The following is a 26,776-nucleotide window of genomic DNA, read 5'->3' as shown; positions in this document are numbered from 1 at the left end:
GAGAATAAAATGCATAAAAACCAACAGAGAAATGTTCTTGTGGATGCCTAATTACATTCGATGGATTTCCTTACAACATTCTTGCCTAATTAGAGTTGAGGATTTTTTTTGTTCCCCGCATTGAAAGTTCGTTTAGTAACTGTTATTTTGCATTCGCGGTGTAAGTTTTTATACACATTAAGCTTGTATTGTGATACATACTAAAGTAATGTCCATTCATTATTCATTCCTGACCAGCACTTGCACGTAATGATTAACATATCTCAATTACCATAGCTGCCAACTTTGCTATTGCACAACTATCTATTACGTGAATGGCATCTTTGATCATTTATTAACCCATCATGTATGTAGTGATGTTTATTTATTTTATTGACAACTATTCAAAATAAAATAACTTAAAAATATACAGATCATTTATGAAAAATTTACATGTTTGCTTACAAATTTGTAATGTACTTATCTTGTAAATAAGTTGCTACTACAATGTATGATGAAATATATTGCTATTTGAATTTAAGTGAATATCTTAGGTAAACTCGTACAAGTGATCAATTATTTTCCAGATATCTTGACTCATTGTAGGCGAGGTGTATGGGATATCTGATGATATCACTGAATCCTTGCCATCTTTCTAATGTTACTGTAGCCTATCCACCATTTTACTACTATAACTGAAGCTCTCCTAGCTCAATGTCATGGTTAGCAAGGAGTGTGCTCAGCTTACCAGTTTCTAGTTTCAGACTGAATGTATCGCATCATGTATTTTACCGAACAATCATTATCTCTCACCGATACTCCATAAATAATTACTACAAGCAGAGTAGCTTCATAACAGATTTAACGATTTACCTTGTTGTTTCGGTTTAGTTCGTTTATTGTTTGATGGCCTTAATAAGGTATAAGCCAACAAGAACCTCGTAGCCTTGAAACCACGTGATCTGCCCACTATGTACGTTAACTTACAACAAGGAGTAGACAGATCACTCGAACGTTTTAGAGTAGTTTGGATCTCGTCTGACCAGTTGCAGTCTTTATACTGATAAGTCATTTGACTCAGATAGTTCCTCTGATAATCCCGTTAAATGATTATTGGGTGTCACTAATAGTGTAGAAACTGGTCGTTATTAATAACACTGTTTAGGGTTAAATAAACGTATACATGGGCATATAACGGTCTTTGAATATTTACATAAAAAAATATTTATAGACAAACTACACGTTTCTCATACACATGACATTATTTTTATATCTTCCTCATGAGATATAATGGAAGTCATAATGTGCGTTAAAACTAATATAGAAAACTTTTTGCAACATGACGAAACAAATTCTATATACGACATTATACATGTTAGAAACAAACAAACAGAAAAAGTCAATACAAAATCCTTGACAAAGAATAAAGCTATGTAACAATAGTCGTGATAATATAATAAAAAAATAAAACTAATTAAATTGATTTTAACATCACATTTTAAAACTATTTATTAGAACAAACAATATAGAAGGATAAAGAATTTATATATGAACGAGCCATTGATAATGTTATATATATATATATATATATATATATATATATATATATATATATATATATATATTGTTACAAGTGTAATATGATTTTATTTTAATCACTGATTAAAACAGTACTACCCACGAATGATCACTATTCCTTTATTATGTATATTTGATAGATAACCGTTTTCAAACCGTTCTTAATAAGTAACCAACATTTGGATGTATCAACAAATAGGGATGGAAGTCAGTCGTGCCAATCTGAACATTCGCAATCTGTGAGTCTTGTTTCGTACACATCTCTAGAATAGTGGTATAATCTATTCCATTTGACACATTTGGTCAGTGACAGTGTCGGTGAAAATGTGTGAACAAGTATAATACTGTATGTGTATTTATCAGACTGACTTATGTGTGTGGGTACTGTAGTAAAGTTGTCATTGAGTGTGTGGATTTATCGACAGTCTACTGCGGGCTGCGAGTCAGTTGTGCCAACCTAAACACATTTATCAAACTAATTACTCACATTAGCCAACCGATTCGGCGAATTGCGAGTTCGACACTCCGGCAAACGCCCGTTCCTCTTTTCTCTCTCTGGTTGTTCAACTCGTAGACTGTCGGTAACAAGGAGCACAAAGGAACAAGCTAATTCTTTAACGAGTATAATGGATTATAAAGTATAATTAAATCATTTTAGAGTATAATACAATATAGGTTACCCTTTCGAACTGAAAGATTCTTTGAACTGATCTGTTTTTTAACACTTAAATGAAGCAAAATTAACAATATCTAAAAAAACTCCGTTTCTTATATTACAACTTTTAGCTTGTATTTTGCAAATATGTAAAAAAATAAGTATTATATAGAATGGAATGTTTAAGGCATTTGGTAGAAGAGGTAGGAATAAAATGGTGTAGTACATGATCGCACTCTAACCAGCAGAAGAAACACAACGTCAAAGCGTCATTGTACAAGCCAAGCCACATCTCCAATTACTAACATTAAATTTAGCAGTTTTAATGAGAACCTTGTGGCACAACACAATTTACCCGAGAAGGGTTTATAAAATATAAGTGAATAAAGAAGGTATATAGACTGAGGCATCACATTCCTGCGAGCGGTAACTGTGGCCGCAGTGCGTATGTGCGAGCAGTCCGCTACAAGAATGTGAAGTGTTTTCTGTAAACTCGCGAGAAAAAAGACACGAAAATTCCGAACTGAAATTGTATAACTTTTATGTTACATACTAATTTCACGTTTTGTATTGATTTTCATGTATGGGTCCAAATAACACTTATTTTATTTGTGGTAGTGTTAGTCTTAAAGTGTTGCTACTAAAAGAATTGGTCTGTTTTCTCTTTCAACTATTTCCATAACTTCTGTTTTACCACCCTCGTGGTAGCGTTTAAATTTCATAAACACTGCAAAACCACCTCTCTCTTTTTGGTTATGGCAGAGCAGTTTATTGGCATAACAAAAGAAAATAAAAACTGAAAGTAACTAAATATTTTATAAATTCCGATCGAAATGTTTAAGAAATGTAATTAGCATAATTTTCTTAATACTTTTACTGACTATCAATGGTGAATAGTTAGATAATAATACAAGTTGGGGATGTCATGTCTGTACAAAGCTAGGTTGAAGAAATAGTCATCTAGTTGCTGAGTCATTGTGATCAAGGGAGACCAAATTATGCATTATCAGACGATATTTGGGCCTATTATATTACTATCCCTCGGTATCTTGTCCTGGATATCGATTAATCTGCCCCTCCTTCAAACACATCAAACTTCATTCTTAATCCCACACATCCATCAACAATGGATACGTTGGCTAGCAATAAAAGAAACACTTAGTAGCATTTACGTTACCTTTGTCGGAGCCTGGAGACGCCTTATCCTGAGAGTAGGAGAGCGCACGGCTGAAGTGTTGGTCCACGACACTGGCCACGTCTCCTGTGTAGTGTGTGAACACGACACAGTTGGCCGACACGTACTGAGCTCTGCTGCCTCCAGGACTGCCCACGTCGTCGTCATCGTCCTCGTCACACCGTCCTGTGAAGTCAACAAGAGTGAGCACTTTTGTGAGGAGGCTCAAGGTTCTAGGAATTTTATTGACTAAGAAACTGACAAGGAATTCAAGGTTAATATTATATTTATAAAAGCCGTATGGAAGTTAGATAACGATCACCAAGAGAATCATACAAAATCTTACGAAGAAGCAACCGGTGGATGGATCCAAATAACCTGGGAGATGATTCATTCAATTTATTTCACGCCATATTTCCGCTGTTGCTGTCCGCAATTGATATCGCTACGTCATTCACCGCGTGGTGCCAATTCTAAATTCATCAAAATTATATTATTGCTATGCTACAACTTTTAATTTGGCTTATAAACATGCTGCTTAATATGCCATATAATACGGAAAAAATGTGTTTCATACACAGGTGGTAAATAAAAATATGAATAATAATGGCAATAGGAATAAATCACGTCAACAATAGTTAATTAATGAAAACTGAATAAATGTAAATTAATAGTCATAATTCATCTCAAATCTTATATTTGAGGTACGTAAAACATCATCCACTAATCAAACACGAGGTATTATGACTAGCACTCCTTCGGAGTAGTACCCAACTAGCGTCCATAGCCGAAGAAGGAAAAAATAATGATGCCCAGTCACAATGTGTAAATGAACAGGGATTTGCATAGCTATTTGTAGGGTGATGGGGGGAATGAGATAGTAACATTTAACTACTAAGCGTATTTATCTATCCTAAATTATTATATTATTAACTATACTAAATTGAATTTTGAAAATATTTATTGATTCAATTATATAGCTTATTTTGTAGTATTCAATAATAAAGAACTGTAAGTAACTATAATTGGAGTATTTAGACAAGTGATCTGTTTAGTTATTAACTGTCTTAATGGATTGCTTCCCTCAGGTAGGTGTTATAGTGTACAAATATAAGTACCTGAAATAATTTGTGATAAATATCTAGCTTGAGTTCCAATATTATGAGTCGAGTTCCAAAACAAAATTCTGATATAATCAGAATCTGAGTGTGACGCAGGAAAACGTGTACACGGTGGTAGCTGGCGACTGTGTGGTTACTGACCAAACTCACATGTGAATTCAACAATCTCGTACAATATATCTCGGGGTTTACAAAAACCTGTCTTGGAATGCTTGGTCCTGAGATTTAGATTATTTTAGACCTGCTTATCATGTTTAAAAGTGCCAGATATTTCGTAAACAGATAAAAGCCTTGGTTGCGATACGCTATGGAATTCTTACTTTCTTCATAAAAATTACGCTTGAAAATTGTATTTTACATGTAACCAAACGCATTATGCACGTAAGCTATTATACTACAACTTAATTACAATGTGTCCACAAAGTCGTGTCACACTCTTAAACAAATTTATTTTCAAAAGTACCAACAGCTCAAGGATGAGATTAACATAGAACTAAAGAATACTTTAAACAGTCTTAAGTGAGTTTATCTGAGCTCAAAATGAGCATCATGAATCGCTCCGTAGGCGTCCTGGCGAACTTAGATCTCCTCCTATACTTTGAACAGGGCCTCTGGGGTAACTGATACAATCGCAGCTCTGATTTGTTGCTTTAGGTGTTCAATATACGATCATTATTACTATGTACATTTCCAGACAAGTGAAAGGTAACCTTATCACTAAAAACAATTTCGTGTATAAAGTTTTAATCCAGACAATTTTCATACAGAATAACCACAGTAAAGTCATAGCGCTATTATTTACACTTGGCTAATAAAATAATTAAGATTAAAAAAAATTAAATATATGCCTTTTATTCAAATATTTGTGAAATGTATACTTAGAAAAATTAAAATCCCGCCCACGTTTCTACACAAACTTTGTTGGAATTCTTAAAAAATTCAGTTTTTAATGTTTTCAGCGGTTTTATCTTCTTTTTCAGCCCAAATTTCGCGTTTTCTCAAAAAGCTTCCTGTTTCCATAAATGTTTCCCATCGATAAATTCTGTATTTTTTAGAGGGGTTTTCATCACTCAACAATACTCACATTGCACTGAAATCACAGTATAAAACTTTGCTAGCCACAAAATACGCTGAACTTTTCTTTGCAAAGTTGCCATGATGATCGTTTTCGTAAAAACGTTAGTCACAGATGGAAACAACGGGTAATTACATCTGTATAATAGTGCATGTCTATTAATGACATAATATGAAAATCAATTATATGTAGGAATATAATTAGAGTAGCTATAATCAGTTAAAAGTATGACTTTGTGGACACACTGTACATTGAGTGTAAATGTTACGTTTACAACACTGATTCTTCACGATATGACTATATTCTACAAGGTTTTCCTAGCTTCAAATATTTTCAATTGGTTTTATGTTACAAAAAGGAATCCTAAAAATGCATTTCATGATACATAGTTTTATTATTTTTTAAATTTGTTTCACATCAGTTTTCTTATCGGCACGAATTTACGGTAATTCTAGTAACTTCAATTTACTGGGACAGTGTACCGAAGTCTCTGCTCTCAGTTTCTGATGAATGAAATCCGATTTCTGTATGTCTGTATGCACGATAAGAGTCTGAAAGAGGGCTGAAATTTGGTGTGAAACTCTATATCTACTACCCCTACATCGTTATTAAAAATTACAAACACCAGTCCAATGCGTGTCTTGGTTTTTGTTTGTAAAAATGTGACTCTTTTTATATTTGTCTTATGTATAACCATTTTGGCAATGAGGAAAACACAGAATAAACAAATTACTAGAGAGAGTAGAGGTTAATCACATCAGATTTTTCAGTAACTTTAAATGTGATGAAGTTATCGTGTTAAATTGCTTGGTTTCATACAAAACTTGAACATTTCACCGATTTATCACTATAGCAAACACTGAAATCTCCGTGGTTGAAAACCTACATAAACATAGTCAGACTGTTGTTTGTTAGCTCTCTATTGTCTCGCTGCGCCTCATTTGTCTGTCTTTCATATTCACCTGAAAGTCCATACAGATTTTGAAAGATTTTCATATTTCCAGATCTTTGCTGTTTGTTATAGTTTAAAAGTTTGTGCTAGACCAATATTTTTCGTAGAATCTGTTGTAGGATATCACTAGTGTCTCTTTTACACTTTCCACTTTTAGTGTTAAACTTGGAGCTTTACTGTTTAAAAAGTGGATAAACCTACTTTCACAAAAGTACTGTTTTGTTGTAAACCAGTCAGAATTTCAGTTTTCTTCTTCCTTTGTCTATGGTCTGTATTCTTTACTCTATGGTCTGGGGCATAAATAAGGTCACTGCTCTCTGAACGAGACATCGTGGGTGCATACCACAAAATATATTTATTAGGCTGTCTTCTCTAAATGGGAAGCGTGAGGCACTTCATGCTATGGCGGATCTGCTTTACACTGTCAGGACTAGATTCCAAAAATTCAAAAGTTTTCCTAGACAGTGTTTTAATTCGAAAAGATATTGGCTACAGGGCCCTCTACGACTTCAACACCCAGTTGGAGCTCATGTGCAACAACTTTGGTGTTGGATTCGTGGAGGCCAATACTTGTGTGGGTAAGCGGGATCTCACCCGGGATGGCGTACACTTCAATAGAATGAGGTGTCGCCCGCTTAGGCTCACTGTTTTGTGGAGGCTATCTCCGCAGCTTTGCAACTTCCCGATGCACAAAACACCTGTCCCCCGTGTTTTCAGGATGAAGTTGTCTCAAATCTCGGTCTGAGTCCCGAACCCGTGCAGGACATTGATGACAACCACGATGCCTGTGGAAGTCTGGACACCTCGCGGGTGTCGGGAAACTAGCCGAGAGGGGGGGGTGAAAGACGTCTCAAGGTCGCGCATCTAAACATGAGGTCTCTTAATACAGGCTTTGATGAGATGAGTTCTTTCGTGCGTGACTTTGATTTTGATGCGTTTGGGGTTTCTGAGACCTGGCTTCGTCCTGAAACCTCATCAGTTGGTTTCAAAATACGGGGTACACGCTGCTTCGTTGTGATCGCCAAGGTACCCTAAACGACTCCTCTATTGATACGACAGGTGGAGGTGTGGCCCTGTACGTGAGAGAGAGTATTCCTTTCGAGCGATACACTCTAGCGGATGTGGGCCCTGGAGTTGAAACTCTTTGCATTATTGCCAAAGTGGAAGGGGTGAGGTTTTGGTCTGTGTGTGGTTTACAGGCCGCCACACGTGAGGTACACTTCGTTGTCAGCTCTTCTACACTCTCTCTTTGTTTGCCTGGCTATGGAAGTAAACACAGTAATGTGTTTCGGGGATTTTAACATTAATTTTTTATCAAAGACATTCCATGAAGCTAAATGTTTACACCGACTCTTGAAAGAATCAAACGCATTACAACTTATAAATGAACCAACAAGAATTACTGCAACTTCAGCCACCTTGTTAGACCACATAAATCGTGGACAGGTCGGCTGAAATTGAGAGGACCGGCGTCATAGACGCACCTAGTATTATAGATCAAAGAGGAATAACAATAACTGATCACAGGCTTATTTATTGCACGGTTAAAGTTCCTAAATATAAGAAAAAAAAGCGCCCTAAAATGATTATCTACAGAGATTTTAAACATTTCAATGAAGAAAGGGCTGTAGCTGCAATCGCAAATGTTACTGGAATAGTGCAACGCAATTAGATGGAATAGATTATATTGAACAATTTTATTTCAAGGAATATTAAAAAGGTATTTTGATGAACACGCCCCTCTTGTTTGTAAAAGAGTCACAAAAGAGAAGGCTCCTTGGAGAAATAATGAAATAATTAAGAATACAAAAATTAAAAATAAACTCCATAGAAAGTATTGGAAGTCCAGAACTAATGGAGACTGGGAACTGTACAAAGAGGCACGAAATAAATTGAACTGATGATATGGAAAGCAAAAAAGGCATATTTCACTGAAAAAAATTATCATCTTCAAGTAACCCAAAAGATTTCTGGACGTGCCTCAAGAAATGTAATGTAGTTGGAAATTCTACCAATAACTGTTTGCCTCATAATTTGAATATAAATTATATTAACAGATACTTTGTTGAGATGGGCAGTGCAAATGAGGTTAACGAAGAAAAAGTAATTTATTTCAACTCGAACAAGATAAATAATGATGCCGTTAATTTTAACTTCCATGCAGTCACTGACAAGGACGTGAAATCAGCAATGAATGAAATAAAAACCAGAGCAGCGGGCAGCGATGAAATTACTATTCAGATGATTAAAGCCGTGAGTCCATATGCAACTAGGTGCCATCACACATTTGATAAATGAGTCCTTGTCTGAAGGCATGTTTCCACAAAGATGGAAAGAAAGTATAGTTCATCCCTTACCTAAGGTACCCACCCTCATAGTGTTAATCAACTTAGGCCAATATCGATTTTACCAGCGATGTCCAAAATATTGGAGAAAATTGTTACTAAGCAATTGATGAAGCACATGGATGATAGGAACATTCTTCCTAAAAACTCAATCTGGCTTCAGACATAATCATAGTAGTTGCACTGCCCTGATGAACTTATTTTCAGATTTGGATTGACTCTAAAGACAGTGGAAAATACAACTCCATTGTTATGTTGGATTATTCGCAGGCATTTGACTCAATTAGTCACAAACTGTTGTTGGCCAAGATGCACTATTTACAGCTTTGGAGAAAACGCTATTGAGTGGGTGAAGTCTTATCTTGAAGGAAGAAGCCAGGTGACAAGGGTTGAGGGCGAGACATCTGCCTCTCTAAGTAGGGAGCGAGGTGTGCCTCAGGGAAGTTGTCTTCTTGGTCCTGTACTGTTTAACTGTACACCTCTGACTTCCCAAAGTGTATTAAACACTGTACGGCTCATATGTATGCTGATGACTGCCAGTTGCATTTGTCCTATGAACCTTAGCTCAGTTCAGGTGGCTTTTGCCCCATATAAAACTCTGATCTTGAAAACATCAGTAAATGGTCTGTAGACAATGGGTTAAAGCTCAATGTAGGCAAGTGCACTGTCCTTCATACTATACCACACAACACAATACAGGCCTTGACAGACAGTGGTGTGGGGATTGCTCTTGATGGGGAGTTTTTGACCTTGTGTGACAGGGTGAAAAACGCTTGGCATCATGCTTGATAGCGATCTAACATTCTCTGAACACGTCACTTATGTCACACAAGGTGCACTTGGCAGATTAAGAGGTCTATACAGATTCAGATCTCTACTGCCGGAATTTGCGAAGCTTCAGCTTATGCAGTCGATGGTTTTTTCCGTCATTTATTACTGCTATCCAGCCTATGGTAACAGCATCTCGCGGGGGGACGTAGACGTATTCAGAGACTTCAAAAACTCTGCGGTGCGTTTCATTTTCAACTTGAAACGTTTTGATCACGTGTCCCCCTTTCGAGATGCTGCAGCCTGCTACCAGTGGAGTCCGTCTGCAGGATGTTGACTTGCTCATTGGTCCACAAAGTCTATCACACCAGGAACCGCAGTACCTTAGCGAGCGGTTGTTGTTCCGGGAGGGGGTCTCGCAGCGCAGTACCCGCCATGGCTACCTTCTTGACTTTCGAAAAGTCAGGCATGAAGTCGGGAGGAAAAGTGTTTCGTATTTCGGCCCTAAATTGTACAATGACCTCCCCCCTTAGCCTTAAGCAATACAGTTGCAATTCTTTTAAATTAAAACTTAAGGACTACATATGTGTTGATAAATAACGTATTTAAGTTGTTAGTGTATAAGTTTTAGTATTTAGTATAATCCAATGTTGTTCCTTTTAGTTTTAATCACATGTCTTTGTTATTTAGTATTTAAGGCCATTAAATGACTTGAGTTGTTCTGCAAAACAGTGTATGTACTGAGAAACCGCTTGTAAAATAAAGGCATTTTGATTTGATTTGATTGATTGAAATATAGTGTTATTTAGGCAATTTGAAAGTTCAATAATATCCTAATTATAGGTTACGATAATAGTGAAACTAGGATAACATTTGTCTGCCTCGATTGGAAACCTTAAGCCTCGTTCACACTTGCAGACTTGTCTCCGGACAAATTGTCTGCCGACTGTCTATAGTCAGTGTTTTCACCTGTATCTGGAGTATCTTGTATCTGGAGATGTTTCCAGCGAATCTGCCGACTGTCTCGTCAGTGTTTTCTTCTGTATCTGGAGATGTTTCCAGTTAATCTGCTGACTGGTCTCGTCAGTGTTTTCCTCTGTATGTGGAGATGTTTCAGCTAATCTGCCGACTGTCTCGTCAGTGTTTTCTTCTGTATCTGGAGATGTTTCCAGTTAATCTGCTGACTGTCTCGTCAGTGTTTTCTTCTGTATCTGGAGATGTTTCCAGCTAATCTGCTGACTGTCTCGTCAGTGTTTTCTTCTGTATCTGGAGATGTTTCCAGCTTGTTTGCTAACTCTCTCCTCAGGGTTTGCTCCTTATCTGGAGTCGTTTTCAGCTAGCTGTCTGCCGAGTGTCTCTTCAGCTGAGAAGTTGCATTTAGTTCTAAAAGGGCCTTTGCGCTGCCTCTGGTCCTGGATATATATATTATAGTAAAGTTCAACTAAAAGTTATTAAACGAAGAATAGAAAAGAAACACATGGAACGCACTATTAAACTGGAATACCATGTCTACGTACGAGCGTAGCTGATTTCATCTAGGCATTTGGAATTCAAACAGTATGATAATATTTGGAAATCTAAAATTTACACCAATAATATAAAAAAGTAGCTTAGTTGAGGAAGGTTGTAGTAAATTATAATAACATTGTAGTAATAGGTTAAAAGTCCATGGTGTTAGTATTGATTGATCCTCTACTATTACAGCAGTAGCCTATATTATCTAGTAGCTTGAACTATTCAATGCTCTAGGTATGTAAGGTTAATATACTAAACAAGAAACTGAGTTATTATTGTGGGAGTCCAGACATCGCCAATGGCAATTATAGAACATGTAAATTATAGAACAATGAGATCTAACCGGTTTTATATTAATTACTCTCAGCACTGTGGTAAATGTTATGGAACAAAAGAATGATAACAAAATAACAATTTCAAAACGCCAAATGTAAACTATCACAGAGCCGTTGGTAAAGTCGGTTGGTTGTGTCTTTGTCGATGTTTTACACACACGGGAAAAGATGCAATCAGTTGACTTTGGTGCCATATAAAATTCTTCCAGTAATTGAATTTTTAAGTAAACTAACCGGAAACGAAATCAATGATGCCTATATGATGGGTAGTTTGTAGAATGGTGGAAAGACCACTTGTAAAATTCTTAAAGGAGAAGGAGATATTTGGAATGTAGTTAAATATTTATACTAGTTGTAATTTATGGATATTTTATTTTTATCATTTTTATTTTTAGCTTAACTATGGCAAATCTTTTTTATTTCAATGATAGTACAATTTACTGAGCGTCTTCTAATAACATATTTATTTCTTATAATTAAAATAAAATAATAGGTAAACATATTGCTATGTTTCTTAACCGTATGCCGTAACTTAGAATAGTATGTTCTAAAAATGTACTTCATGTAATTCCTAGCTGGACGGAAAACAAATAACTTGGGAAAATGTTGTGTATATTTGAAATATCACGGATATACTGTAGGCTACTTAATTTCTGTAATATTAATACATTGCTAATGAAAAGACACAGATTATTCCCTACATATTTGAAAGGAGTAAAGACGGGCTTGGACAACTATTTATGTCAGCATTTAATGTACATCCACCTTTAGTATTAACAATAAAATCTTTAATGACAAAATTGTAGTAAATTCTTTCAAATTTGGAATTATACATATTATAATTAAAATTTTAATCATGTGTTGATAATACTGCCATGAGTTACATATAAGACAAGGGACCAGAGGTTATCAGTTCAGAGATTTTTAGAGAAATTAAACATTTCATATCGATAAAACTATTATTTGTTAACTTGAATATTCTAAATTGACTAAAATGTTTAGTACAATATACCGATTTACGTTACTAATATGACAGATTTATAAAATAAAAAATTTGTTGCTATAAAATTACTTGAAATTCATGTGGGGCCAAGAAAACAACATATTTTAAAGTAACTGAGAAATATTTTTACTAAACCACGAGATGTTATACATTACTCATAGTTGGATTAAAAACCTCAAATTAACACAACACTCATCCTTTTGTTTCACCGACAACAATATTCAGGTAGATTTCCGTTGCAGTTCAAAAAACTGGTACATACAAACTGACAGGTACTGTACTATATGGATTCCAACGACTTTTAGGATATACATTCTGCCTGAGAGCACACTGTACATAATAGTAAGTAGTAAGGATAAAAGTAAAATCCACAGTTATTATATTTAAATTTATACTTAAAAACTTACAAACTGTAGAGCTAAATCTCAGTTGGCAGAGGTATCAGGAAACAAAAGTGGCTCGCTCAGTAAGCCTCGTCACAGACACGATGAGTTAGCGACAAATTACACCGGTTTATGCGCTTATTAACCCGTTTTACGATGGCTGCTACTTAGCCTTGCATGTTTATCTCTCGTTTTACGATGGAATTCTGTAGACTCCATAACGTCTACTAGACAGTGCAGTAGAGCTATAGTCTCTCTGTGCAGTCACAAATACGATGAGTTAGCGACAAATTACACCGGTTTATGCGCTTATTGACCCGTTTTACGATGGCTGCTACTTAGCCTTGCATGTTTATCTCTCGTTTTACGATGGAATTCTGTAGACTCCATAACGTCTACTAGACAGTGCAGTAGAGCTATAGTCCCTCTGTGCTGTGCAGTCACAAATACGATGAGTTAGCGACAAATTACACCGGTTTATGCGCTTATTGACCCGTTTTACGATGGCTGCTACTTAGCCTTGCATGTTCGTATCTCTCGTTTTACGATGGAATTCTTTAGACTCCATAACGTCTACTAGACAGTGCAGTAGAGCTATAGTCTCTCTGTGCAGTCACAAATACGATGAGTTAGCGACAAATTACACCGGTTTATGCGCTTATTGACCCGTTTTACGATGGCTGCTACTTAGCCTTGCATGTTTATCTTTCGTTTTACGATGGAATTCTGTAGACTCCATAACGTCTACTAGACAGAGCAGTAGAGCTATAGTCTCTCTGTGCAGTCACAAATACGATGAGTTATCGACAAATTACACCGGTTTATGCGCTTATTGACCCGTTTTACGATGGCTGCTACTTAGCCTTGCATGTTTATCTCTCGTTTTACGATGGAATTCTGTAGACTCCATAACGTCTACTAGACAGTGCAGTAGAGCTATAGTCTCTCTGTGCAGTCACAAATACGATGAGTTAGCGACAAATTACACCGGTTTATGCGCTTATTGACCCGTTTTACGATGGCTGCTACTTAGCCTTGCATGTTTATATCTCTCGTTTTACGATGGAATTCTGTAGACTCCATAACGTCTACTAGACAGTGCAGTAGAGCTATAGTCTCTCTGTGCAGTCACAAATACGATGAGTTAGCGACAAATTACACCGGTTTATGCGCTTATTGACCCGTTTTACGATGGCTGCTACTTAGCCTTGCATATTTATCTCTCGTTTTACGATGGAATTCTGTAGACTCCATAACGTCTACTAGACAGTGCAGTAGAGCTATAGTCTCTCTGTGCAGTCACAAATACGATGAGTTAGCGACAAATTACACCGGTTTATGCGCTTATTGACCCGTTTTACGATGGCTGCTACTTAGCCTTGCATGTTTATCTCTCGTTTTACGATGGAATTCTGTAGACTCCATAACGTCTACTAGACAGAGCAGTAGAGCTATAGTTTCTCTGTGCAGTCACAAATACGATGAGTTAGCGACAAATTAAACCGGTTTATGCGCTTATTAACCCGGTTTATAATGTTTTTACTTGATTTTTTAAAATTAAGTTAACAATATTGTTTAAAAAGCTAGAATGTAATTTGATCTTATGATGTGAATCGGGCTATCGTTCATCAATAAATAATCTTGTCTAGGTTTTGACAACTCTTCAGCCCTTAATCATGTGTTTTCCGGAATAGGGGTCCATGTTACACAAATGCAGCAATCGAACCAGTACACAGAAATGTCTTTAATATATATCAGGAATTTTACTGAAAATATTTTAATACGAAAAGAAATTTCGACTTTTTCTCTTTCACGTCGTATTGTAATATAATTAATAGTTTTCTATAAATTTCCCCACTTTCATGCCTTATCACGAGAAGTTGTATGGGAGGAACTCTCGCGAGAGTTCCTCCCATTAATCCCTGTTTTGAAGTATACGTATAATCTGATAAATAGATGTAAAAGCATCGTAAAACTTTTATGGAATAAGAAACAAGAAATAAAACGGTTTTAACAAGATACAAGAATTGAAAAAATTTCATGTGACCTACGACTGATATATCTTCGCTCTAATTTGTCACAAGGCTTGAACAAGGGTTTTCGGACACTTCATACTTTTCTACTGATGGTGTCATTGACAGTGGGAGGATCGGTAAGATGTAGGCTATATCTAGGGTGAGTGTGAAAATATTTAAATACAAACGGTAAATGCACTATCTGTTAGAAATTTAATATTTCCTTTATTGTACCTTTTAGGATTAAAATTGTTGTCTTTCGCGATATTTTTACAACGGTGCTGCTCTCACGTTTATGGAATGTTTGAAATGAAACTTTACGCATTTGCCCCGACCATCTGTAAGTATAGTTGACTACTAACCATCTGAATCCCTGTGGTCGGTGTCATCCTTGTGGCGGGTAGAAGGAGGGGACGCAGGACTGGGGGCGCCGCCCCCGCTGCTGACACTGCCGCCTCCACTGCTTCCGGCCACCACTCCTCCGTACGGCTGCTGTACATTTAACTGAAACAGATTAATTATTTTTCAATATTGTTCCTTTCCTTCTTCTTCACAAAGTAAAAGCGCATCCAAACCTTTTTTAGTTTCAAAATAACTGCAAATTAAATACAGGTACAGTATTAGATGAAAAATATAAGATTCATCTTCGGCTCACATGTGCTACACCCCTTAGTCCCCAGTAGGATGTTATCCGACTTCGGCGATAAGCTGAAGTAGGCATTAAGCTGAAATCTTACACGAGGTTTACAGTTAGTAATTAAGACCACAGCGTATATTAACGTTTCTCGATTTTAACGTGAGTTCTTTAATTCTGTCAAAATTCAGGTTTCCATCGCCTTCAGGCCTTTTTAAAATTTGCGTACGTGATTGAGACACAAAATAACAAAGGGGATAACTTACGAAGAAGTTAGGTAAGAAAGATGAGTTTAGATATACGAGTATATGGAGATTAAACTTACCGGGTTATTGAAAGACTGGAAGTTTACTTTATTAGAGAGATATGAATATATTTGGGAAATACACAGGCACGGACATTACACTAACGAAGGAGATTACACTAAATTTATGTATCCAGGAAGATATTATATAACAGTTGGCAAACAATGAGCAAAGTGGACCAGAGAAGTATATAACTGGTGGAAAATTACGCGTGATGGGACTTAGACAAGGCCTCTTGGTAGGAGTTTAGAAGATTAAAGTGTTTGCCGGATTGGAGAGTAATCTAAAATGCAAATATGTCATACAGGTAATTTATAATTTAACCATGGTTATAAATATAAAATATAAATGCAATTAAAAGACATTTTAATAATAAGATGGTTTTAAAGAATTTATAATTTTAAGGCGTTTGTGGCTTCATCGCCAACGATATGTAAAGTTGTTATTGGGATTTTTTTAATAGAAACTGTCATTCTGGCATGTGATTCTGGCATCAGAATTGAACTATGTTGTGTGGTTCAGCTGCTATCGAGCTTCAAAAAAAATCCTGCACTGGTGAAATTTACATTCTGCAGATTTGGATTTTTTAGAGGTTATAAAAAAAACCCGTTTTTCATAATTCTCCTGGTTTTACTTTTACGCGTTATATGCCTCCTGTGAGCCAAATTTTATGTTTTTAACCCTTCTAGAAATATGTTAGAATTTGTATACGCGAATGAGTCACTTAGACACGAAAGGCTGAAAAGTTTAATTCAGAGAGGAGATACAATCAGTCGAACGATGAAAAATATCTGGAAAAGTACTGTTTCCTTCACAGTCCTTTCGTCGTCAAAAACAAACTTCAAACAAAGAATCGGATATGAGGTTTGCAACGGAGTTAACAGTAGACCGTAGTTTGTTTATTTTCTATAAACAAATAATTTTTTAATGGAAAGTATGTATAATAGTAAACAGTTTTATTACTTAGGATTTTCATATAATAATTTAAAAACCACTAATTTGGAACATATGTATTCTCTTTTTTAGACTCTTAATGTTGTATATTTAAATTTAGTTCAAGGCATTTCGGTTAGAGAGAAAACTACCTTGCTTCCTTATCAGTCCTAATTTAATCAAAGAACAATTGTATTGATTCTGTGAAAGAGTGTAATGTCATCATTGCCTAGAAGTAGACTCACATTTTGACTGATAGACATATTCAACGATATGTTAAGAAGTTAGGCGGGTATGTGTTGATAGCGCCCCGGAGACTACTTGGGAAGGGTGACCATGTTTCAGCCCGGAGTTGCTAGATATAACGCGTGTACTGCATCGCACATGTAAGTGGGGAGTTCAGTCTAAGCTGATGACTCATATTATGTAACGTGTACACAGAATATAAGTGCAGGTTTGTAGTGTAGAGCACATGTAAGTGGGGAGTTCAGTCTAAGCTGATGACTAATATGTAACATGTACACTGAATGTAAGTGCAGGTTTGTAGTAGAGAGCACATGTAAGTGGGGAGTTCAGTCTAAGCTGATGACTAATATGTACCATGTACACTGAATGTAAGTGCAGGTTTGTAGTGTAGAGCACATGTAAGTGGGGAGTTCAGTCTAAGCTGATGATTAATATGTAACATGTACACTGAATGTAAGTGCAGGTTTGTAGTAGAGAGCACATGTAAGTGTAGCTGATGACTAATATGGTAGGTGCAGTCGTAAGCAGTCTAAGCTGATGACTAATATGTAACATGTACACTGAATAAGTGCAGGTTTGTAGTAGAGAGCACATGTACAGTCTAAGCTGAATAATATGTACCATGTTGAATGTAAGTGCAGGTTTGTATGTAAGTGTCTAAGCACATGTACACTGTGTAAGTGCTTTGTAGTAGAGAGCACATGTAAGTGGGGAGTTCAGTCTAAGCTGATGACTAATATGTACATGTACACTGAATGTAAGTGCAGGTTTGTAGTGTAGAGCACATGTAAGTGGGGAGTTCAGTCTAAGCTGATGACTCATATGTACCATGTACACTGAATGTAAGTGCAGGTTTGTAGTGTAGAGCACATGTAAGTGGGGAGTTCAGTCTAAGCTGATGACTAATATGTACCATGTACACTGAATGTAAGTGCAGGTTTGTAGTGTAGAGCACATGTAAGTGGGGAGTTCAGTCTAAGCTGATGACTAATATGTACCATGTACACTGAATGTAAGTGCAGGTTTGTAGTAGAGAGCACATGTAAGTGGGGAGTTCAGTCTAAGCTGATGACTCATATGTACCATGTACACTGAATGTAAGTGCAGGTTTGTAGTGTAGAGCACATGTAAGTTGGGGAGTTCAGTCTAAGCTGATGACTAAATATGTACCATGTACACTGAATGTAAGTGCAGGTTTGTAGTAGTAGAGCACATGTAAGTGGGGAGTTCAGTCTAAGCTGATGACTAATATGTACCATGTACACTGAATGTAAGTGCAGGTTTGTAGTAGAGAGCACATGTAAGTGGGAGTTCAGTCTAAGCTGATGACTAATATGTACCATGTACACTGAATGTAAGTGCAGGTTTGTAGTAGAGAGCACATGTAAGTGGGGAGTTCAGTCTAAGCTGATGACTAATATGTACCATGTACACTGAATGTAAGTGCAGGTTTGTAGTAGAGAGCACATGTAAGTGGGGAGTTCAGTCTAAGCTGATGACTAATATGTACCATGTACACTGAATGTAAGTGCAGGTTTGTAGTAGAGAGCACATGTAAGTGGGGAGTTCAGTCTAAGCTGATTTCAGTCTACACTGATGACTAATATGTACGTAAGAGCACATGAATACAGCTGAATGTACCATGTACACTGAATGTAAGTGCAGGTTTGTAGTGTAGAGCACATGTAAGTGGGGAGTTTCAGTCTAAGCTGATGACTAATATGTAACATGTACACTGAATGTAAGTGCAGGTTTGTAGTAGAGCACATGTAAGTGGGGAGTTCAGTCTAAGCTGATGACTAATATGTACCATGTACACTGAATGTAAGTGCAGGTTTGTAGTGTAGAGCACATGTAAGTGGGGAGTGTTCAGTATAAGCTGATGACTAATATGTACCATGTACACTGAATGTAAGTGCAGGTTTGTAGTACAGAGCACATGTAAGTGGGGAGAGTTCAGTCTAAGCTGATGACTAATATGTACCATGTACACTGAATGTAAGTGCAGGTTTGTAGTAGAGAGCACATGTAAGTGGGGAGTTCAGTCTAAGCTGATGACTAATATGTACCATGTACACTGAATGTAAGTGCAGGTTTGTAGTGTAGAGCACATGTAAACGGGGGAGTGTTCAGTCTAAGCTGATGACTAATATGTACCATGTACACTGAATGTAAGTGCAGGTTTGTAGTGTAGAGCACATGTAAACGGAGTGTTCAGTATAAGATGATGACTAATATGTACCATGTACACTGAATGTAAGTGCAGGTTTGTAGTAGAGAGCACATGTAAGTGGGGAGTTCAGTCTAAGCTGATGACTAATATGTAATGTACACTGAATGTAAGTGCAGGTTTGTAGTGTAGGAGCACATGTAAGTGGGGAGTTCAGTCTAAGCTGATGACTATGTGAAGTGTACACAGAATGTAAGCGCAGGTTTGTAGTAGGGAGGCACATGTAATTGGGGAGTTCAGTATAAGCTGATGACTCATATGTGAAGTGTACACAGAATGTAAGTGCAGGTTTGTAGTAGGGAGCACATGTAATTGGGGAGTTCAGTATAATCAATTAATAAATCTTTTAAGATTAAATCTTTCAATTACAATTGGTATAAAGCTATGATTAGATCCCTAAAACAAGCAGTAAAAAAGATATTAAAATAATAAAAATTAATGAGCCAGATCAATACATAATTATTCTATTTAGCTGATGACTCATATGTGAAGTGTACACAGAATGTAAGCTCAGGTTTGTAGTAGAGAGCACATGTAAGTGGGGAGTTCAGTCTAAGCTGATGACTAATATGTATCATGTACACTGAATGTAACCGCATGTTTGTAGTAGAGAACACATGTAAGTGGGGAGTTCAGTCTAAGCTGATGACTAATATGTATCATGTACACTGAATGTAACCGCATGTTTGTAGTAGAGAACACATGTAAGTGGGGAGTTCAGTCTAAGCTGATGACTCATATGTATCATGTACACTGAATGTAAGCGCATGTTTGTAGTAGAGAACACATGTAAGTGGGGAGTTCAGTCTAAGCTGATGACTAATATGTACCATGTACACTGAATGTAAGTGCAGGTTTGTAGTGTAGAGCACATGTAAACGGAGTGTTCAGTATAAGATGATGACTCATGTGTAACGTGTAAACAGAATGTAAGTGCCAGAAACCGCTCGCCTCTCCGCCAGATATCCATGTCCGCCTCGCCAACAAACACACTCATCGATCAGCAGTCTAGCCAGAACTGTTCTCAATAGATTGCATTTGTAAATTTGAATTTGTGTACTATTCGTAAATTCTTAGGTTTGGAAATATAGACTATTAACAATTTTATACCTTAATATTACTTTTACTAACATTTCAGAATTTAACCTTATCTTCGAATTATTAAAATGAATAAACAAGTTTGAATATTATACAAAGGCCATGCCCAACAGGAAGTATGATATCAAATCGTCTTCTTTACTTTGCCGCTATTAACATAATGGATGTCTCGACATTACTGTAGTATTCTTGAGGAATTAAATTTGCTTTTGACATTTTACTTAACGCCCAAGACCACTAAATGGTGTTTAAAATATCATGTAAAATCTCTAAATGTCTTGTATATAATGAAGAATTTTCGTTAGTATTTAAGTATGTTAATTAACATATCCAAATAAACTGTATATAGGAACTGTGGTATATTGAACTCTTATTACTTGCCTGTAATTAAACTTTAATAGTCTACTATTACGATTGCTTTTAATAGTCTACTGTGTTTAATTACTTTCTTTAATGTTTAACCCTCTGTTTTATATTCTGCAGCAAATGTCACTGGTTTCATCTCTCGGTCATACATTATTTACAATAAATAACAATAACAATGACGCGTTAATCTCAAAATCATAATTATCTTAACTCCCCAAAGAAGTTGTACTGTAGATAAACCAAATAAACCTTTTCAGGCTCGATAGTGTAACGGAGATAATGGAAAACGTGGCGGCCAACTTTGTACTCATTACGGCTAGGGTTTGTTGTTGGGAGTGTAGTGTATTCTAGAATTATAGTGTAGTAATCTAAGGGTAGCGTAGAGGCTCGATAGTGTAACGGAGACAATGGAGAACGTGGCGGCCAACTTTGTACTCATTACGGCTAGGGTTTGTTGTTGGGAGTGTAGTGTATTCTAGAATTATAGTGTAGTAATCTAAGGGTAGCATAGAGGCTCGATAGTGTAACGGAGACAATGGAGAACGTGGCGGCCAACTTTGTACTCATTACGGCTAGGGTTTGTTGTTGGGAGTGTAGTGTATTCTAGAATTATAGTGTAGTAATCTAAGGGTAGCGTAGAGGCTCGATAGTGTAACGGAGACAATGGAGAACGTGGCGGCCAACTTTGTACTCATTACGGCTAGGGTTTGTTGTTGGGAGTGTAGTGTATTCTAGAATTATAGTGTAGTAATCTAAGGGTAGCGTAGAGGCTCGATAGTGTAACGGAGACAATGGAGAACGTGGCGGCCAACTTTGTACTCATTACGGCTAGGGTTTGTTGTTGGGAGTGTAGTGTATTCTAGAATTATAGTGTAGTAATCTAAGGGTAGCGTAGAGGCTCGATAGTGTAACGGAGACAATGGAGAACGTGGCGGCCAACTTTGTACTCATTACGGCTAGGGTTTGTTGTTGGGAGTGTAGTGTATTCTAGAATTATAGTGTAGTAATCTAAGGGTAGCGTGGAGGCTCGATAGTGTAACGGAGACAATGGAGAACGTGGCGGCCAACTTTGTACTCATTACGGCTAGGGTTTGTTGTTGGGAGTGTAGTGTATTCTAGAATTATAGTGTAGTAATCTAAGGGTAGCGTGGAGGCTCGATAGTGTAACGGAGACAATGGAGAACGTGGCGGCCAACTTTGTTTGTACTCATTACGGCTAGGGTTTGTTGTTGGGAGTGTAGTGTATTCTAGAATTATAGTGTAGTAATCTAAGGGTAGCGTGGAGGCTCGATAGTGTAACGGAGACAATGGAGAACGTGGCGGCCAACTTTGTACTCTTGTAGGGTTTGTTGGGAATGTAGCGTATTCTAGAATTATCGTGTAGTAATCTAAGGGTAGCGTAGAGGCTCGATAGTGTAACGGAGACAATGGAGAACGTGGCGGCCAACTTTGTACTCATTACGACTAGGGTTTGTTGTTGGGAATGTAGCGTATTCTAGAATTATAGTGTAGTAATCTAAGGGTAGCGTAGAGGCTCGATAGTGTAACGGAGACAATGGAGAACGTGGCGGCCAACTTTGTACTCATTACGACTAGGGTTTGTTGTTGGGAATGTAGCGTATTCTAGAATTATAGTGTATTAATCTAAGGGTAGCGTGGAGGCTCGATAGTGTAACGGAGACAATGGAGAACGTGGCGGCCAACTTTGTACTCATTACGACTAGGGTTGTTGTTGGGAATGTAGCGTATTCTAGAATTATAGTGTAGTAATCTAAGGGTAGCGTGGAGGCTCGATAGTGTAACGGAGACAATGGAGAACGTGGCGGCCAACTTTGTACTCATTACGGCTACGGTGTGGTGTGGGAACTGCGGCGTATTCTAATTGGTGAGGCCCGGTCCATCCATCTGTCTGTCCACCTGATTTATAACTAAGTAGTCGTGTTACCTCTTGCTGAGAATTCGACAGGAATCCCTTTGCATCTGCCGCGAATCCTCGTGGTAATTTTCGTGTAACCAATATTTCCTGCGGTCGTGAACATCTTTTGTTTACTTTTAAAACCAAATCGATGTCTAGAGAAGGCGGCCGACATGTTTTTTGGCCGCACCTGGTCGCTCCACTACCGAATTGTTCCGATCTCACCCGACAGAGAACGATGTTACTGCGCATGCGTTCTCGCTGCCTGCCGCTCTCACTTTGACCTTTCCGACTTCATCGGCGACATCAATCCTGTGAAGGACTCTCGCTCGACCGATTTATGTAATGGTCTCCCTATATTCTACGTTTTCAAAGAGATAAAACCAAGATCCTCGACAGTTTTCACAATACACATTTAGTCAATGAATGCGTATTAATTGCATTTTCTTAGTACAGTTTCCCTAGTGATGTCTACTAACGATATGGTGTACTGCAACTACCGTCAAGCACGTACATAATTATGTACAGTTGAGAACTCAAGTAAGTGAGCGGGTCAAGCGATAGTCTACCGAGAATCGTTTATACGTTATTAGTCGATAATTTGAGCGGCGACGACTGATCGGCTACTGGACGAGGCTATAATACAAGACGACTGGCCGGCCTACATCTGCTGGAGTGGTCGGCAAATATACAAAGCGCTTCCGAGAAATTTAGATTGGAAAAAGTTTCTCAGAGAAGAATAGACCAGTGTATTAAGCGCATGTCACGGTAGCAGAAGAAGTCACTTACGAGCAGTTCATGAGTTTGCGGAGGCCAGAACAAGTAATACTATAATCTACCATAACCATGTCGTAGCGTGGATAAATAAAACAGTATTATTATATATGTATTATATAAAAAAACACAAGTATTGAAAATCAAAATAAAAACATTTATTTAGAAATTCTTACATAAATAAGCCCCGCTAAGTAGAGCACTACTTGTCAGCAGGGTATATGTATGCATATATGGATGTATGTATACATACTGTATATGTATATGAAAATACTAAGTTAGAATTACATGTATTGAGGAAAGCGATTGGAAAGCAACACACTTAATATATAACGTATCTCCTTTCTTAAACGAGTTTCAATGAGATACTTCAGTCGTTAAAAATTATGTAATTCATTCCATTGTATTACTCGTATATAGATTTGCATCACTTTCATGCAATACACTCACTGGCGTAGATAAACTTTTGCAAAAAAAATATAACTTTTTGCTTTATATTTTTTGTGTTACTTATATTTACGTTACATAATTTAATTTCAAAATATTTGTCTTAGGGTATTGAATAACTAAACTACAGTTTTCATATCTGTAGTAATATACCTAAACATAGAATTTCTTTCATTTTTCTAGCTCATATAATACAAAAATACGTTTCGCTCTTTCTTTAAAGATTGATGAGGGCTCGAGTCTTGGTTGTATTAAGCAATAGTAATCATAATTCGTAACACATGTATATAATTTTCAAAATAATAGGTAAGATTTCAACACAGACTTTAAAGACTAAATTTCCAACTACATAATTAATAATGTTTTGTGATGCTTAGAAGAGTAACGGCTCTTGGAGGTTATCTTTGTTGGCTTAAGGCATATCTGATCATTTCCGTAAAAGAGGAATTGATTACATTTAATGATAAACTAATAGTTGTAAATCACAAAACTTGAAACCGCAAGAATTAATATTCAAACAAACATTCTTAGATTTTATGGCACAAGTATTTGTTAGATTTTACCGAGTAACTGTACACAGAATGCAATGGAATGCTTTGTGGGAGAGGATATAACTTGGGAGTACTTTGATGTATTAAATAATGTGGAACATAAAATGAAAACATATTTTATAGCTTAACCAACGGTATATCAAAGACGATATACCAAAGTAACACAGATCAAGCATCAACAAGATTATCCGTTCAACATTTCTGTGGGTGGAATTGAAGAACATTTGTTATTAAAAAACTAGTAGTTACCCATGACGTCTCTCGAAATTAATTTGGAAGCACATGGACACCACGATTTTATTCGTTTCCAATAGCATTACAAACAATCTTGAGATAAATGATAGTCACTGAAATATGTTAAAGTTCCTGATCTATTTTACATTTCAGTTTAAAGAGCAGTTTTTTGGAACTTTGATGTCGGAGAGTGAAAGAGTTTTCAAAAGTATCTGTAAAAACTCGAATTTCTTTTTAATATTATCCAAGTTTTCAGTAAACGACAATTTCAGTAACTATTCAACCATGTTAACTCAGTGTGGAGGAATCGTAAAGTCTAACCCTTAGCGTTGCAATTATGATGTAATAAATGGTGGGGCTCTTTGTAATTTTGAAACGGAAGTAGGTATATTTTAGGTAGGCTACATATTATTACAGTGTTCATGGTCAACAGCTACAAATGTTAATTGAAATTCCCTATTGTTTTTATTTTAGGTTTTGTGCGTGTATGAGCATTTGAATTATATTTGCATGGTTGAGTTTGCTTTGTTAACCCGGTTAAGAAAATGTACGAGTATACACATATGCAGTTCTAAAAACCCTACTTCTACATAAAAGAACATCTAAGATGGGTTTTATAACAGTCTTTGAATCTGAAGGAAAAGTAAGATAGTAATTTTGTCTTTGATATCAAAAATACTCTACTGACCCATAATTATATGCTTAATATTTGCTCAAATGTTCAATTAAAAGCGTATTTTTACTAAAACTTCCAATTTGATAACCTTTGTGTTCTATATTAATTACAAAAAAGGTTGAAATAATAAGTGTTGTTACTTTTAACCTTACTCTGTGGTTTCAAGATATAAACGTAAAGAAATGTAAAATGGTACTAAAATTAATTAAACATAATATTGTGTTGTCACTCATAATGTTTACACACGCGCGCGCACACAGACAGACAACATCAGATATTTATATAACAGTATAGATTTCGGTTGTGATTACCAATTATTTGAGACGACCTTTACATCTATAACAGTGGTTCAGCCGCGATCACCGCAGACCCTAAACCTTTCAAATGTATTATAAAGTCATTATCGCTTCTAGTGGCATTAATAAAACTTCTAACTAAAAGTAAGTTTCTGTACAAACAAAATTGTGTTATTCTACAAAATAAATACTCAGTTATATTAAAACATTTTACTATACAAAAAGTTAAAAATACCGTGTTATAACATGTTTGCTCTTTCACATAATGATATTAAATCTATATTTTTTCTCTAAGATATCTTCAATAACGAGTCGAAGTTTTGAAACATTGATTTGTAAATGGTTATAAATATTATAGCGATAACTTCATTTACTCTTCTTATAACAAAGTGTTAAGAAATAATGTTGTGGTTTGTACAAAATGGTCATATATTTCAGGACTGTCAAATATAAGTATTTGTGGTCTCATTGCATGGCTAGCTCGAAATGTCATTGTTTCGCGTTAATAAAACAATTGTTACAGAGCTATTGGTAGACAAAATCAGTAAATCGATCTTCCTGTTTTTGTCAAATTTATGACTTTAATCATACTTGTACTGGCGAATGGATTTGATCTATTTTGAAAGTTTGCAGCAGAAAATACTCTCTCAGTAAAGCAGCAAATTACTTAAAATTCACTAACATCTAAGTTTTCACGTTTTGATTGTAAGAGTAATTTTTTGAAGTGTAAAGATTAAAATGACAATATATTTCTACTCTTTTAACCCATGGTTTAAGATTTGTATTATTGCTCAGTCTACTGTAAAGGTAGAGTAGTAGACGAAGTGCCCATGTAGATTGAAATATACTATAAAGCCATGGTAATTGCCATCCTTGCACGCACGCACCCCTACCTACACTCACGAGCGCAGGGGGTTGGGTCAACCCAGCACCTGCAGTTTTCCGTTCCGCGTTATTCAGTTTTGCTTAGACATATTTGACTCAAGACTAAGCAATCCGTGACAATTTCAGTATATTATAATCTATTTAGTATAACATTGTTTTATGATGTTTCCAGTTTATAAATACTACCTAATTTGAATAAAATTACTTATACAACAAATCTGGGGAAGTGCACTGGGTGACTAAAAGGGCGGGAATGCGGTTGCTCCTAATCTCCTAAATTTGCGTGTG

The 26,776-nt window shown here is 36.5% G+C and overlaps 1 protein-coding gene across 2 annotated transcripts in view; it reads right to left on the bottom strand.

Annotated features, from left to right (window-relative positions):
• LOC124357207 (protein vestigial) overlaps positions 1-26,776 on the bottom strand; it is a 124,751-nt gene that overhangs the window by 57,280 nt on the left and 40,695 nt on the right. For both annotated transcript variants that reach the window (XM_046808747.1, XM_046808748.1), the window contains exons 2-3: positions 15,261-15,402; positions 3,390-3,572 (exon numbers count right to left, since the gene is read on the bottom strand). In XM_046808747.1, coding sequence (XP_046664703.1) covers positions 3,390-3,572; positions 15,261-15,402 — 325 coding nt within the window. The remainder of the gene's footprint in view (positions 1-3,389; positions 3,573-15,260; positions 15,403-26,776) is intronic.

The sequence above is a fragment of the Homalodisca vitripennis genome, chromosome 3 (genome assembly GCF_021130785.1).
Source record: "Homalodisca vitripennis isolate AUS2020 chromosome 3, UT_GWSS_2.1, whole genome shotgun sequence".
NCBI lineage: Eukaryota > Metazoa > Arthropoda > Insecta > Hemiptera > Cicadellidae > Homalodisca > Homalodisca vitripennis.
The sequence above is the reverse complement of the archived record's forward strand: the minus strand, read 5'-3'. Positions and strand labels throughout refer to the sequence as shown.